This window comes from Chiloscyllium plagiosum, chromosome 27 (genome assembly GCF_004010195.1).
Source record: "Chiloscyllium plagiosum isolate BGI_BamShark_2017 chromosome 27, ASM401019v2, whole genome shotgun sequence".
Classification (NCBI taxonomy): domain Eukaryota; kingdom Metazoa; phylum Chordata; class Chondrichthyes; order Orectolobiformes; family Hemiscylliidae; genus Chiloscyllium; species Chiloscyllium plagiosum.
Genome location: NC_057736.1, coordinates 22,085,941 through 22,103,642, shown reverse-complemented (window position 1 = coordinate 22,103,642; position 17,702 = coordinate 22,085,941). Strand labels below are relative to the sequence as shown.

Here is a 17,702-nt window from a genome sequence, read left to right as displayed (position 1 = left end):
GGTCTGGGAGGGTTGCCTTTCGGAGGGTCAGTGTTTGATGGGCTGAATGGCCTATTTCCACACTGTAGAGGTTCTTTGATTCTAACAACCACCTGACTCACGATGCAGCATATTTTACTTTATTGTTAGCTAGTCTAAAGTTGTTAGGGAACATTCAAAATGTTGAAGAAAGTAGGAGTGAGATTTTAAATGAAAAGGAGTCAAAACATATTTGCACCAAAAAGGAGTTTTCAAATTAAAGCTTTTTAAGAGATGATGTTAGCAGTTTAATAGCTTGTCTGGATACAACTGGAAACTCAGACATCAATTGTGTGAATGTTTATACAAATATTGTGAAGTTGTTCCATTTGCAATGTTATCACAATATCACACAGATGTTTATCACATTGCAAAACCAAAACACATGTTACATCATTAAAAATATTACCAGTAATTTCCTTTAATGTACGTGTGATTATCATTTTAGATTAATAAAAGTGGAACTGTAATTAGTTTTGCATGGAATCTAGCAGTGTGCTTTGTTCAGACAAAATGGGCAACAATTCTATCAAACTTGCTGAAAGTTCAAATACATCTTTAAAACTATTCTGCTTGGAAATTGGAAAGCAAAATAAAACTTTGAAATGCAAAATACAGATCAAATGATTTAAACAGATAACATAAAATGGGTTGGTAATTTCTCTAATTATTGAGCAGATCTCTGTTTATCAGAATCTTATCTGAAATCTCAAATCTTAAGGCAGGACAATTTGGAATCTACAGTGAAAATTAATTCCTGTAAAATTTGAGTGCAGCATTTTGTATATACTGTACATTGAGATTTCAGGTGAGCAAATGTCTACACGGTGGAAATGCCTGGATAAGACAATAGTGAAAACTGGCATCCTCCTATTTTTGGCCATGCATAAATGCTTACATTACATGCTATAACAATTCATCTGATTTAGGAGCAATTTCTCGCACTTCTTGGAGTCTATTTCATACTCAGTTGTCTCACACCATAGTTCAATGCTGCAAATGGATAGGAATACAAAGTGTGTGTGCATCTGTGTCTTCACTGGGGACTGATCCCCTCATTCAAGTGATTTCCACCCCCTTCCTCTCCAACCCCCCCAAACCTGGTGTGTTAATTGGCAATTCTTTACTGGTTGCATCATCATGCACCATGGTTCCTTACTTACCAGAGTTGGTGTTTTTGCTTCTGCATTCACCAGCATGCAATTTCAACCTCCTTAATTGGACCAGAGAAAAACTGTGGATTGGTGATTGCAGAAGGTGAAGGTCACAGGCTGACTGTCTATTTATCCATATTTTCTCCAAGCCTATGTACATCAATTGGAGCATAAACCAGCCCTCTTTAAACTGAGGTGAATTTCAATGCAAAAACAGAGTGCAGATCTGGCTACATCTGTTGAGAAAGTATCACAGTTAATGTTTCAACTTTTCATGCGCTGATGATATCAGTGAGGATAACAGAACTTGTAGTTATATAGTGTATTTAGCCATTGCAATATCAGGGGAGCTGCTAGCCAATGGTTTTATTGCCTAGTCACAATTTGCAACATCTGTGAGGCTTATTTGTGCCCTAAAAAAAGGAATCTGGCAAATAAATCTGTCACACACTGAAATGCCTCTAGGACAGTGCTACCTAAATTATTTTCCCCATTGTGACCCCTCAGTGAAAATTGAGAGAATGGGCTGGTCTTTCCGTGTGTGTAAGATTGCTGCCAGGACTGCTGAATCTTTCCAGCAATTTCTGGTTTTGTTTCTGATCTCCAGCATCTGCTGCTCTGTGGGGTTTTATTTTGGTTTAATCGGTAAACTAATGAAGGGCTTTTGCCCGAAACGTCGATTTTCCTGCTCCTTGGATGCTGACTGACCTGCTTTTCCAGCACCACTCTAATCTAGACTCTGGTTTCCAGCATCTGCAGTCCTCACTTTTGCCCTGTTGGACTATAACCTGGTGTGTGATTTTTAACTCTGTACACCCCAGTCCAACACCGGCATCTGCAAATCATGACTTTGTTCCAGTTTACCTACTGTCTCATACACTGAATTTGATTTAACAATTGAAGACAAATTGTCTCTTTTATTTAACTGGGCGCTGTCGCTTTGAGGGCTGGCTTCTATGCATGAATTATCAACCGACACCAGCCCGTGTGATGATCTCATCCCACCAGATTACATCCTGTTGAATCTGACAGTTCTGAATTTCCGCGCCGTCCTAAAGCAGACAATTCTCAAACAGAGAGCGGTGAACGCAATGTCAGGGACGTGCTGCGTCATGGCTGGGCGGTAGTATTTTACATAAATGTCACCTCCCTGAGACTCCATTGAGGGTTTGGGAAGTTTGCGGGAGGTGCTAGTAACAGGCGAGGAGGCTCAGTTGAAGGCTCCTGTAAAATATTTCTGCATTTTCTCCACCTCCGAGAGGAATTTATAACAATGGATGCGTTAAAGTCGGCGGGACGAGCGATTATAAGAAGTCCCAGCATCGCCAAGCAAAGCTGGGGAAGTAGCAAGCACAAAAGTAGGTTTATTTACGATCCGAGTTTACCAACTAGCATTAACGAGCTGGTGTTTCAAAGTTGATAAAGTTGCTCCGCATGGAACAAGTTTGGTGGCTAATGTTACAAATATATGTAGGTATGTATGTGTGTGTCTCTTTCCGATTGGCTGGATGTTCCCGCAGCTGGAATAATTCCACTTTTATGTTAGTTTGTGCTTGAAGCTGAAAGCTGAGTAATGATTTCGACTTGAAATACAGTGCGCGCGGTGGCAAATGGAGACATTGAAACATGTCTCTTGTGGTCACAACGTGACAATGTGTGTAACTCACCAAAACTGTCAGTTTCACGAGTTGCAACTATCCTTTTGCCCTCGCGTTAAACACTGGCCCTATCCGCCTTGGATTGCTCCGATTGCTAATGATCATTACGATATTTTTTTGTTAAAAGCTGCTTTTTAAACTGGGCTAAAGCTGATTGACTCCTCCCCAGGTTAGGTTATGACGTACTCTCCTCAACAGCGCACATTGCCATCCGAGTTCACAACTTTGTCCCAGGGCCCTGAACGGAATTTCAACAATGCCCAGCACAAGGTTATCAGAGAGGTTACAAGCTGCCCGCACCCCCCACTCCAATCCTTTCTTGTTTATAACTAGCTCCTATAGCCCATCCATTTCAAGTTGATGTGCACTGTTGTGCCGGTGGTTTATGTTCGAAGGGATTTATTCCTGGGGAGGAGGAGGGTTATAGATGTGAAAGTCGTGTGCAAAGCGGTCTCCCAATGTCTCTGGGGGAATCGTTTGTGCTAATCCTCCCGCGGGTATAGTATGCGTGAAATTAGACATATAAAAGAGACCTAAGGGGCAACTTTTTCACGCAGAGGGTGGTACGTGTATGGAATGAGCTGCCAGAGGATGTGGTGGAGGCTGGTACAATTGCAACATTTAAGAGGCATTTGGATGGGTATATGAATAGGAAGGGTTTGGAGGGATATAGGTCAGGTGTTGGCAGGTGGGACTAGATTGAGTTGGGATATCTGGTTGGCATGGGTGGGTTGGACCGAAGGTCTGTTTCCATGCTGTACATTTCTATGACTCTAACTTAAATGAAATATTGAACAAACCTAGATTGCTGTTAAGTATTTAATCTTTTAGAATGCTTTGCAAGTTTCGGTTCATTTAATATGTAATCCCAGAACTTCTCTTCTTTTAAGTCACATTCTCGAGAGAACTTAAGATTTTACTTTTAAGAAGACATCTCGGCTCAGACCATGCATTAAAGGTTTGAGGTTAGAGTATGTCTGTATTTCAGAGTCAGACAGGTTCTATTTCAAAAGTAGGAATTTATAAAATATTACATGGATTGACTGCCTGCAGTTTGTGTGCTTTTTGAGTAAAGTAGAATGTATCTGATCTTCGGGTGACCATCCTCCAAGTCAGACTTCGGGATATGCATTAATGCAGAGTGGCCTAGCAGAGGCTGATAGCCAAGTTTGGTACCCATGGGGATGGCCTCAACTGAGATCTTGGGGTCACCTGTATTGTGACATGAACCCACCACACTATACACTCTTGTACACACACTCTTACTTACACTCATGCTCACACAGATCCTCTCTCATACACATACACACCCCACACTCTCTCACACACACACACACACACACACACACACACACACCCCCTCTCGCAGGCTTACACTCCATCACACCCACTTTACCAAGCATTCTCTCTCATGCACACACACAAGTCTTTGAGGTGAATTTACATTTGCAGAATTTTTTTTTTTGCAGATACATTCTACTTTGCTCAAAAAGCACACAACCTGCAGGCACTCAATCCATGTAATATTTTATAAATCCCAACTTTGAGAATAGAACCAGTCTGACTCAAGGTTGGGATATGGACAGACTCTAACCTCACACCTTTCATGTATTGTCTGAGCTGAGATGTCACCTTTTTTAAAAAAAATATAAAACCTTAAGTTATCTTGAGAAGGTGACCTAAAATAAGTTCTGGGACTTACATATTAATGAACCAAAACCTGCAACCCATTCTAAAAGATGAAATACTTAACAGCAATCTAGGTTTATTCAATATATCATTTCAGTTTGCATGACACTGTAATCTTTTGCTGTAAATTCAGTGTCTTATGATCCCATTCCACAGCTACCTGATGAAGGAGCAGGAGAAAGCTACTGCTTCCAAGTAAGTGTGCTGGACTATAACCTGGTGTTGGAGTTTTAACATGGTTTATGCAGTGTAACCTATTGAGCACGCACGCGTGTGTGTGTTGTTTTGGTATGCTACTAGCTATCTGCTCTGACTGGGTTCCTACAATTGTTCAAGGCACAAAGCAATGTAAACCTTCACCACTGCTGAATTATCTTAACTAATGCTATCCATGCTTTCTGCCAGTGAGAATTTTAAGTGAAAAGCTATGATGGCCCCAAATCTGGTTGTAGAGAATTAAATTGTTTTAATGCTGAGTATCATCTTGTGAGGGTTGTGTAGCTCTGAGCTTGTTCTTGAGAGTGTTGTCCTATTCAAACTGGGAAGAAACGCACCAAAGTGAATATTTCTATGAAAGCAAAATACTATGGATGCCAGAAATCTAAAATAATGGCAGAACATGCTGGAGGATCTCAGCAGGTCGGGCAACATCTGTGGTGAGAGAAATGGAATTAGTGTATCAAGTCCAACGTGACACTTTTTTTCAGAACTCAGAATACTTTATTCTTATTTTTGTCTATTACAAACGAGAAGTGAGTTGTCGTGTGCAATTCCAGGACCTGAGGGCACAGCTGTCGAGTAAATGGAAGACCTTTTTTTTTTTGAACTGAGATAAGGAGAAACTACTTCAGGCAGAGAGTGATAAATTTATGGAAATCATTTCCATAGAAGGCTGTAGAGGCCAGGTCATTGAGTACACTTAAGATGGAGGGAGATAGATAAGTTCTTGATTGTCAAGGGGATCAAGGATTATGTGGAGAAAGTGGGAGAATGCGGTTGAGAAAATTATCAGCCATGATTGAATGGTGGAGCAGACTTGATGGGCTGAATGGCCTAATTTCCGCTCCTTTGTCTTATAATTAAACTTATCATTAACAGTTTTGTATAATCAAGGATACATGTGTGCATTTCCTCCTGATGTAACTAATGTACTTGGCAAAATCTCATGACCAGTGAATACTATAAATGACTAGCTAATAGCATTTTTTTCTTTTTACATTTGGAAGAATAATATTACTCAGGATATTGAAAGTGCTATGAGAATCTTTTAGGTGCATCTGAAAAAGCATTCTGCATGAGATATGTCAATTCTGGCAATGCAGCATGCATTGTGTCATGTGTACAAGCCTTGGGCTAGAGTTTGAACTCATACCCTTCTCCTTCCAGACAAGTACTATCAACTATGCAATACTGACACTAAAACTCTTTAGTGAAATTTTGTCAGGGAATGGGGGCTGGTATGGATTGCCATGAAAAGCCATAATTATCTTATTGAAATAAGTGCTTGAGATGGAGTGTTTTGCAATTGGATTGTGTAAATTACTTCAAATCTCCAAATGGATGTGTGCTGGAGTATTCACCCAGATCTCTCAATCTCTGAATCAGAGAAGGAGTTCCACATGTGTGTAGAATCGATTTTTGGAACATAAATACACACGTTCTCTGATAAATTCGCACCATTAGTAATCTGTTGTACAAGATATCTGTGTTTAGTTCTTTCCAGCTGTTTCACTGCTAGTACAGCAGCTACTAATAGTTACTGCAGCACTAGTGGAAGAAGGGCTCTCTTTAATCTGAAAGACATGGATTAATGCTGGAAATAAATAGAATCTCTTCTTCCTTCATGTACTTTTCTGCCTTGCCCTAGCTTAATAAATTATTGAAGAGCAGAATTCTATCCCTGATGCTTTTTAAATAGCTTTAATGAAGCAAAGTTTGAGAATTGGGAGTACTTCTTTCACAATTGGAAAAATATTCTGGTTGAGCTGGAAGATGTATAGATAGGAGGGAATTAAAGGCTGCTCTTCAGCTTTTTCGAGCAATATTTGATTTCATTTGAAAAGTTGTATTTTGAACTTTAAAATTTTAGCTTAAAACAACTGGGATTCTAGTTTTAGCGTATTGGAATAACTTATTTATTCTAGATGGATAGAATCATGCAGCATGAAAACAGACTCTTTCATCCAACTTGTCCAAACTAAACTAGTCCCATTTGCTTGTAATTGGCCTATATTTGAGTCATCGAGATGTATAGCATGGAAACAGACCCTTCGGTCCAACCCGTCCATGCTGACCAGATATCCCAATCCAATCTAGTCCCATCTGCCAGCACCCGGCCCATATCCCTCCAAACCCTTCCTATTCATATACCCATCCAGATGCGTTTTAAATATTGCAATTGTACCAGCCTCCAACACATCCTCTGGCAGCTCATTCCATACACATACCACCCTTTGCATCAAAAAGCTGCCCCTTAGGTCCCTTTCATATCTTTCCCCTCTCACCCTAAACCTATGCCCTCTAGTTCTGGACTCCCCCACCCCAGGGAAAAGACTTTTAGGAAGGAGACCAGAATTGCACGCAATATTCCAACAGTGGCCTAACCAATGTCCTGTACAGCCGCAGCATGACCTCCCAACTCCTGTACTCAATACTCTGACCAATAAAGGAAAGCATACCAAATGCCTTCACTATCATATCTACCTACGACTCCACTTTCAAGGAGCTATGAACCTGCACTCCAAGGTCTCTTTGTTCAGCAACACTCCCTACGACTTTACCATTAAGTGTATAAGTCCTGCTAAGATTTGCTTTCCCAAAATGCAGCATCTTGCATTTATCTGAATTAAACTCCATCTGCCACTTCTTGGCCCATTGGCCCATCTGATCAAGATCCTGTTGTAATCTGAGGTAGCCTTCTTTGCTGTCCACTACACCTCCAGTTTTGGTGTCACCTGCAAACTTACTAACTGTACCTCTTATGCTCGCATCCAAATGATTTATGTAAATGACAAAAAGTAGAGGACCCAGAACCGATCCTTGTGGCACTCCACTGGTCATAGGCCTCCAGTCTGAAAAACAACCCTCCGCTACCACCCTCTGTCTTCTACTTTGAGCCAGTTCTGTATCCAAACGGCTAGTTCTCTCTTTATTCCATGAGATCTAACCTTGCCAACCAGTCTCCCATGGGGAAACTTGTCGAATGCCTTATTGAAGTCCATGTAGATCACATCTACCACTCTGTCCTCATCAATCCTCTTTGTTACTTCTTCAAAAAACACAATCAAGTTTGTGAGACATGATTTCCCATGCACAAAGCCATGTTGACAATCCCGAATCAGTCCTTGCCTTTCCAAATACATGTACATCCTGTCCCTCAGGATTCCCTCTAACAACTTGCACACCACTGACGTCAGGCTCACTGGTCTATAGTTCCTTGGCTTGTCCTTACCACTCTCCATAAACAGTGGCACCACGTTTGCCAACCTCCAGTCTTCCGGCACCTGACCTGTGAGTATCGATGGTACAAATATCTGAGCTATAGGCCCAGCAATCATTTCCCTTGCTTCCCAGAATTCTAGGGTACATTTCTCTCTACCTGTCCAAATGTCATTGAAATGTTGTAACTGTACCTGCCTCTACCACTTCCCCTGGCAGTTCATTCCATATATACACTACCTCTGTGTGGAAAAAGCTTCCCCTCAGGTCTCTTTTTTTTAATCTTTACCCTTGCTCCTTAAACCTATGTCCTCTAGTTTTGATCCCCTCTACACTAGGAAAAATAACTTCTTTTCTATTCACCTTATCCATATGTCTCAGGATTTTATAAACCTCTAAGGTCAGCAACACCAAATAGCTGAACTAACTCTGAAAACAGTATAAGGATGACCGTATACCAAGGTATTCTGTGTAACCTTGAACATTTTATCTGTCCACAGCCAAGTATCCTGAAGTGGAACTTCCCTAAATCTGAATGCATGACTGTCTCAGTGGAGTAATTGCATTTACAGTAACTACATACAACGTAAATAGTAAAACTGCACCAATGTGAGTGAGGTGGTGAATTAATACCATGTTCAGTAACATTTTGTAAAGGTGAGAAGATTATTTAAACTGCTCTACTGAAATTGCTACTCAGAATTTGCATAAATATCAGTTCCTGGTAGTGAAGTTCCCAATATCAAAGATCAACATAGTTTCAAAATATTATTTCAGGTTCAAGAACAATTCTCCAACAGGTAATGTATTCTGTAGCTCTGTTTAACCCTGACTCTCCATACCACTGCATCTGCTCCTTCCCACCAACACACACGCGCGCGTGTGCTCTCTCACTCCATTAAATCTGCATGCTGTGTTTGATGTATGGGTGGGGTATGTTGTCTGTGCTTTGAAATATTTCTCAGAAAATAACTCTGGAAATGGTCAGCTGTTCAAACCACGTGCTTGGTTACCCAGGAGCTTGTTATTTTTGTGTAGTCCTTTTGTTTGTGGTTGGTAAACAAAGTTTCATAATCCACTTGCTTTTACAATTTGATATCCTTTATATCTACATGTTATGAATTCAGTTGGTTTAAAATAAATATGGAACCAGCTAGAGGGCTCCAGTTAAAACATTGTCTGTAAAACCTATCTACCTCTTCAACAATCTTGTTAACATTACGCACCAGTTAAGGACCATTCCATAAGTCCACAAGATTGGGGTCATTAGGCCACTTTTGCATACAGATTTGTTTGGGTGATTAGTAGGAAAAATGTATTTTAAAAATTTCCTGCTTGTAATTCTTTATCATTTGCCACATCAAAAGCTGTCTTTATTAAATGATCCAAGGATTTAAATGTTTGCCTTTTGTTTAAAGGATATTGGTGTAATTTGCTAGGACAGCAATTATCGCCATATTTTCTTGAATTACTCTAGTCCATGGCGGCAGAGTGCTGTTAGCAAGGAAGCTCTAGGATAATGACCCAATGACTGGTGAAGGAATGGTGATTTAGTTCAAAGTCAGGATGATGTATGACTTTGAATTCCCAGCTGATAGCGTTTTTGTGCATCTGCTGCCCTTGTCCTTCTGCGTGGCAGAAGTTGTGGGTTTGGAAGGTTCTGTTGATCAAGCCTTGGTGCATCTTGTAGTTAATAAACTTGGTTTCCACTATACCCTAATGGTGGAGGAACGGACTTTGAATAGATGTGGTGTCAATTGCATGGGCTGTTTTGCCTGGGTTAAGACAAGCTTCTTGTGTTTGTTGGAGCTACCCTCATGCAGGCAAGTAGAAAGTATTCCATCACACTCCTAACTTGTGTCTTTTGTAGACGGTGGAAAGGCTTTGGGGAATTGGGAAGTTAATTACTTGGCGCAGAATTCATTAGTGTCTGATCTGCTCTTATAGCCTTAGCATTTATATGGCTGGTCTAGTTTAGTCTCTGATCAATGCTGTTAGTGGGGAGTTCAGTGTCATTGTATCTTTAAAGGGAGATGGAATATTACTTGTAATTTATTAACCCAAGCCTGGATGTTTGTCTTGTTGCATATAGTCGCAGGCTAATTTAATGTCTGGAGAGTCATGAATTGTGCTGAACATCTCAATTTCTGACATAATGATGTATCTATGAATAAAGCAAGACCTTATTGTCATCTGTTATTGAGGTAGTTGGTATGCTAAATGATAAATAATGCTGCACTTGACAATAGAAAGGCTCTTGATTAGAGTGGTGCTGGAAAAGCACAGCAGGTCAGGCAGCATCCGAGGAGCAGGAAAATCGATGTTTCAAGCAAAAACCATTCATCAGGAATGAGGCTGGGAGCCTCTGGGATGGAGAGATAAATGAGAGGGGAGTGGGGCTAGGGAGAAGGTAGTTAAGAGTGTAATAGGTGGATGGAGGTGGGGGCAAAGGTGATAGGGTGGAGCGGATAGGTGGGAAGAAAGATTGGCAGGTAGGACAAATCATCAGGATGGTGCTGAGCTGGCAGGTTGGAATTGGGGTAAGGTGGGAGGAGGGGAAATGAGGAAACTTGTGAACTCCACATTGATGCCCTGGTGTTCTGAGATGGAAGAAGATGCGTTCTTCCTCCAGATGTCGAGTGGTGAGGGAGCATTGGTGAAGGAGGCCCAGGACCTGCAAGTCTTTGGCAGAGTGGGAGGGGGAGTTGAAATGTTGGGCCACGGGGCAGTGGGGTTGACTGGTGCAGGTGTCCCAGAGATGTTCCCTGAGGAATAGTGTAGAGGAGTAGTCTCCCCAGTGTAAATGAGACCACATCAGGAGCAACAGATACAATAAATGACATTGGATGTGCAGGTGAAACTTTGGATGTGGAAGACTTCTTTGGGGCCTTGGATGGTGGTGAGGGAGGAGGTGTGTGCGCAGATTTTGCAATTCCAGCAGTGGGAGGGGAGGGTGAGTTATTGGGGTCCTGGCATATTCCCTTGCCACTGCAGGAATTGCAAAACGTGCACCCACACCTCCCCATTCATCTCCATCCAAGGCTCCAAAGTAGCCTTCCACATCCACAAATGTTATTTATTTTATCCGGCGCTCTCGATGCGTTCCCCTTTACATTGGGGAGACTGGACGCCTCCTCGCAGAGTGCTTTAGGGAACATCTCCGGGACACCAGCACCAATCAACCCCACCACCCCATGGCTGAACATTTCAACTCCTCCTCCCACTCTGCCGAGAACATGCAGGTCCTGGGCCTCGTCCACCGCCACGCCCTCAGTGCCAGATGCCTGGAGGAAGAATGCATCATCTTCCACATGTGGAATTCAATGTGGACTTCACCAGTTTCCTCGTTTCCCCTCCCCCTACCTTTTTATTTTACCCCAATTCCAACCTGCCAGCTCAGCACCGTCCTCATGACCTGTCCTACCTGCCAATCTTCCTTCCCACCTATCACCTTTACCCCCAACTCCATCCACCTATAGCACTTTCAGCTACCTTTTCACCTCTCCACCTCCGAGGCTCCCAGCCTCCTTCCTGATGAAGGGCTTTTGCCCAAAATGTTGATTTTCCTGCTCCTTGGATGCTGCCTGACCTGTGCTTTTGCAACACCACTCTAATTTTGACTCTGATCTCCAGCATCTGCAGTCCTCACTTTCGCCTTGTAGAAAGGCTCTTGTAGGGCAGTGCTAGAATCCCTAAGCCTGAGTTCAAGTTCCACCTGCTCCAGAGGTGTGGATAAACATCTTTTGAATAGGTTAATTAGGAAATATTTTTAATGAATGTCAGTGATTTCATGACTACATTCTTGTTTGTCTAAATTCTTCTAATAACTCCTTTTTATTATAACAACTTTAGTGAGTGATGCTGTGAATTTGTTACTGTAGTAATTGATGTTAGAAGTGATTTTGATACAATTAATATCATCAGCTGTCCGATATTGTCATTCTCCAAGTTTATAAACATGTGGGAGCAGTATCACAGCTGATGGGCTAATGAATCATCAGACTTAGCCTTGTGGTGTTCTTTAGCCTTTGGTACATTTTCAGTGCTTCACTAAACAGTATTTGGGAATGAGATGTGATATTCTTTGCCTCTAACCCATGGTATTGATTACAGAATTGTTATGGTGGAGGAGGAGGCTATTTTAGCTCATCGCTCTGCACTGGCATTCCTAATGAGAATTATGACTGCCATTCTTCTGCCCATCCCAAAGCACATTGTTTTGATTTAAATAATAATGTAATTTTAATAGTTTGATTTGAAGTTGCCTGAACTTCCAGGCAGTGCCTTCCTAACTAGCTGCAGCGTGAAAGAGTTTTTTTTCTCCGAACAAATCTCCTCTTGGCCTCTTTCGAAGGAAAGCAGCCCCAGCTTCTCTAAAGTATGTTTATAATTGGAATTTCTTATCCCTGGAACTATTCTGGTTAACCTTTTGTACCTTCTTTCCAATGCATCCACATCCTTCCTGATTGATGCCCAGAATGTACACAATACTCTCATTGAGGTCTAGTCAGTGTCTTCTGTAAGATCTGCAGCTCTTTCCAGTAAAATGTTACACCTCTCACTTCTACACTGAATTTCAATGTTTATACTACTTCTGGAAACAGTATCTTGTTCAAGGTTATTTGCTCAACACAAACAAGGAAATGTACTTGGATTCATCCATTTCATATGTCTCCTGCCTTGTGTAATATTGGTTCAGTCGTAACTTCCAAGCTGTTCAGAACATTGCAAGTTGACATCCCTTTTCAGAATTGAGCAGCTAACGTAGGCTGATACTAAAGCATAATACAGAGGGAGTACTGTATTGTTGTTGGTACATTTATTCAAATGAAATATAAAACCAAGATGTTGCCTCTTCAGATAGATGTTATTTGCAATGTTGTCATTTATCTCAAGAGGGTTGGAATATAAAAGCAGCAATGAGCTACTGAGACTTTATAAAGCTCTGGTTAGGCCCCATTTGGAGTACTGTGTCCAGTTTTGGGCCCCACACCTCCGGAGGGACATACTGGCACTGGAGCGTGTTCAGCAGAGATTCACATGGATGATCCCTGGAATGGTAGGTCTAACATATGAGGAACGGCTGAGGATCCTGGGATTGTACTCATTGGAGTTTAGAAGGTTAAGGGGAGATCTAATAGAAATGTACAAGATAATACATGGCTTGGAAAGGATGGACGCTAAGAAATTGTTTCTGTTAGGTGGGGAGACTAGGACCGCTAAATGTCATCAAGGCAGAGATTGATAAATTCTTGATGTCACAAGGAATTAAGGGCTACGGGGAGAATGCGGGTAAGTGGAGTTGAAATGCCCATCAGCCATGATTAAATGGGGGAGTGGACTCGATGGGCTGAATGGCCTTACTTCCACTCCTATGTCTTGTGGTCTTATTTTAAAAAGTCATTTGTTTTTGAAGAGCAGTATTGTCCCAGTTTCTCTCAACAACTAAACCAGATTTGTTGGTTATTTATCTCTCAATTCTTTGTGGAACTAAGTGAAAACTGGCGACTGTTGTTGTTTTGTTGGAAAATACAATGTGTCAAAAAGTAACTAATTGGCTATAACACATTTTTGAAGGCTTTTTGAGGATGGAAAAGATGGTTTATGAATACAAATTCTCCCTTCTGCTACATTAAACAAGTTTTTTTTTAACTGAACCAATCTTACTGTGCACAATATCTCTTTGAGAATGAAATAAACCTAGCTGATACTTTTCAAATGCTTACCTGTATTCAGTTCAACTATCACTAACCCTTCCACATCTTTTCTGCACTGTGTAAATGTATTTTTTAATCTGTTTTCTTTATCTACAGCAGTGTGAATATTAAGAGTGTACTACTATCACACCCATTTCCTGCCATGAAATGTGTTTACTGCTACCTGGCAGAGTTGGTTTCAAAATGTGCTGAAGTTTAAAATTAGCAATTTTAAAACGACACCTTAAGAATTGGTAGTATTTATACTAGCTCAGATACTAGTATAAATAATAAAAACAAAATCTACACTGCCTTTTGCAGTTTTCAACATTCTGTTAACTCATCTCAAATTCCTTTACTTGAACAAGAGGTGATTGAAAATTCATTGGATTTCTTAAAGATGTACAGACAGAAACACAACAAAAGACTGTTCATGAAATAGAACAATAATGCCAATTGCCCAAAACCTGAGCCAAAAAAAAGTCTTTATTTATTTTAATTATTGACTATTGGTCAAGTTGATCACTGAATAGCAAAGTAAATCTTTCGCTTATGCACTTTGACCAGAGCCTTGTCATGATAGAAAATTGAATGCAAAACCTGCAATTTTCTGTCTGTTAAGTTGTACCATCACCAAAAGCATGAGCAAGAAGCTGGTTCTATTACATACTATTCAATGTGTTCTTTGAAATATGTCCTCTAGCAACAACTAATGCTAGAAATCATATAAGCTGAATGATTCCTCATCAGTTGCTAACCCTAGACAGTAACAATCTTGCTTTCACCTGAATGTGGCTGGAGTGGGAGGAATGACTGATGCATGTATTCTTTTTTGGCTCTTAACCGGTGACATACTATAGGGAGACCAAATGTTGTGTGAATGCAAAGTAAAACTAAAATCAAAGTTGGGAATAATGAGCACCATGGAAAAGCTACCAAGTTAAATTTGGTATCTAGATTTGTATTAAGAATGTACACTTACATAGGAGCTGTAGGTCAGGTGGCAAGAAAGGATACCAAAAGACAAGTTGATCTCCCAAGCATGGGAAGGGGTGGGGGAGAAAATAGTAGATGAAGGTGTGCATATCTTATTTATATAACTAGTTGTAGAAACTGTTCTGAGATGTGAAATGTAGAACTTCAGCATCAAAAGATCTCTCCTTCATTTTTAGCTTTATTTTGTTTATGGTGACATTCATGTGATGCTTTTCTTAACATATCTGACAATGTGTTGGCACAGTGTATATCCCAGTGTGAACTTGACATTGCATCTGCTATCAAAGTTGATCATTGCTTTGGGTCAATTTCTCATGTATATTTTTAATTCAAATTCCAAAATTTATTTTTGGATATGGGTATCGCTTGCAAGGCTGGCATTTAATACTCATCGTTAGTTATTGGAGAACCTTGCAAGGTCTCTTCTGAAGGTATTAAGCAATAAACTTGTTTGATGCTGGACTGCATACATAAAAAGATCAGATTATGATAACAACAACTTATTCACTTAAATGGTACCTACTTTACAGTCTATTTTCCAGATTTGTTGTTTTTTTCCAAACTGATTTGATTGGGAATTCTCACCTCTGGCAATATCTGACAGTGCGACCTTTGGAATAACAATCCAGTCATATAACCGTTCTGCAATGGTACCTGGTTATTGTATAGAACGCAACACTTGCAGTAATCTGTATACATGTATTTTTAGTCTTTTTTTATTGTTGTCATGCAGCATACCAGAGATGCATTCATTCGTTCTTGGCTTAACCCTTTTTTTTTTCCTCCATTTTTAGAAATCTGGGCTGTGTATAAAATCTTGCACAACTTTTAATTGTTATTGCTAACAAAACATCAACTAGAGAATGTAAGATTAGGTGGAACAATCTTTCAAAAGGAGTGATTGATATGTTGAAACCTGATAATTATAAACTGCATTGATTTTAACTTTTGATGTTTTCATTTGCAATTTACAAGTTTTTTTTTTAACCTACCAGTTATATATACAAAACAGTTCAATGCAGTTCAAATTTCAGCACTTGTGATCCAAGGATTTAAAATAAAATGGTTACCTATAGGTTTTAAACTGATGCCGCAAGTGTGAACTTTAGGTTCTATTTGGAACTTTGTACACACTTACATTAATTATGGGTCAGGAATGTACATTTTATAGTTCCTTATTTTCTTTTGAATGAAGTATGTTTAATAATTGACAGTTGCAGGAGTCTTCAAATAATAAACTGCCAGACATGGAAAAGGCCAAGGTCATGAATTAGTTAATAAGCAGCTAATCAATCATGCTGCAAGGATTAAAGATTTTAAAGTTCTTATTTTGCTTTCTTGAAGGTTGCTGATGTAAGATTTTATGGGTGCCAGGCACCGTCTGTTACACTATCCACGTGCCTGCTTATTAATATGGTTTTGACAGGAAATGCACTGTTTGGCTCCGATTTGTTCTCATACCACTCACAGGTGAATTCGAGCAATGCGGAAGGGTGGATGGGTGGGGAGAAAAAGCAAACACTCTCTCATTTTCTTGAATACTGGAAACATTGAGGATTATTGTTGCATTAATTGTATATCCTTGACTGTGAGCAGGTGGTGGAATTCACAAAGTTCTAATCTGGTTGCGTCCTTGTAAACAACATGGTCTGCACCATACATTGCTGTCCACTGAGCAGATCTTTTTAGATCTTTGGATTATTTTATGGGAATTTCCAAAATTAAAAGCAACATAACTTCAAAATTATTAATTTCAACAGCATGGATGAGTTCTTATGCTGTTTCACCTCATGGCTAATCGAAATTTCATAAATCATTGTGATAAAGAGAATAGTGTTTTATGGTTAGACTCTTCGGTGGATATAACAAGAATAATCAAAGGGATTCGATAATTATTTTTAATGCTTTTGTGCCTTGCTTTAGTCTGGTTGAAAGTCAAAGAATGAGAAAAGGTGACAAAGAAGAATACAGGAGAGAGTCGAAGGCTTTTGAAGAACAAATACAGTATGTAGATACATAAATATGTAGAAAGGAATTGAGTGCTGATCTTTCTCTCAATGAGACTTCTGACAGTTGTAGGAAAGAAAGATTGAGATTTGCTTGGTCTGGCACCACTTTTAATCAAAAATGTGCATTTCTCTAGCTCCTATAAGCAGCTTGTATGCTGAACACTAAAGAATTGGCAGTTGGTAGATTGTATACCATATTTTTAAAAAAAGATTCTGGGGTCTGAATCACAGAAGTTTCACTTAAAGAATGGCTTTCATGTCTTTGGTGCTTATATCTTCGCTGGATCTCTTTTTCATTTCGTTTCTATTCTCTCCGAATGCCCTTTTAATATTTCACTCTTTTTGTTTAATTTCCCCCTTTGTTTTATTAACTGGCTTCAATTGACATTTGCAATTAGAGTCATAGAGATGTACAGCAAGGAAACAAGCCCTTCTGTCCAATTTGTCCATGCTGACCAGATATCCTAAACTAATCAGTCCCATTTGCCAACACTTGGCCCATATCCCGCTATACCCATCCAGATGCCTTTTAAATGTTGTAATTGTACCAGTCTCCACCACTTCCTCTGGCAGCTCATTCAATACATGCACCACCCTCTGCGTGAAAAAGTTGCCCCTTAAGTCCCTTGTAAATCTTTCCCCCTCATCCTAAACCTATGCCCTCTAGTGCTGGGCTCCCCCACCCCAGGGAAAATAACTTGTCTGTTTACCCTATCCATGCCCTTCATGATTTTATAAAACTTGTATAACATCACCCCTCAGCTTCTGACGCCCCAGGGAAAACAGCCCAAGTGTATTCCGTCTCTCTTTGCAGCTCAAATCCTCCAATCCTGGCAACATCCTTGTAAATCTTTTCTGAACCCTTTCAAGTTTCACAACACCTTTGCCGCCCCTCCAATTGCCACCAGGACAGAACCTCACTGGTCCTCACCTACCACCCCACCAACCTCCATTAACATCGTATCATCCGTCGTCATTTCCGCCACCTCCAAACAGACCCCACCACCATCAGCGTTCTGAAAAGACCACTCCCTCCGCGACTCC

The 17,702-nt window shown here is 40.3% G+C and overlaps 1 protein-coding gene across 2 annotated transcripts in view; it reads left to right on the top strand.

Moving 5' to 3' along the window:
* The first annotated feature begins 2,231 nt into the window (after positions 1-2,231).
* The window catches only part of ldlrap1b (low density lipoprotein receptor adaptor protein 1b), a 55,886-nt gene continuing 40,415 nt past the window's right edge, over positions 2,232-17,702 (top strand). For both annotated transcript variants that reach the window (XR_006315675.1, XM_043717644.1), the window contains exon 1: positions 2,232-2,530. Coding sequence is in view for 1 of the 2 variants with exons in the window: in XM_043717644.1 (XP_043573579.1) it covers positions 2,446-2,530 (85 nt within the window). In the remaining variant the exon portion in view is untranslated. The remainder of the gene's footprint in view (positions 2,531-17,702) is intronic.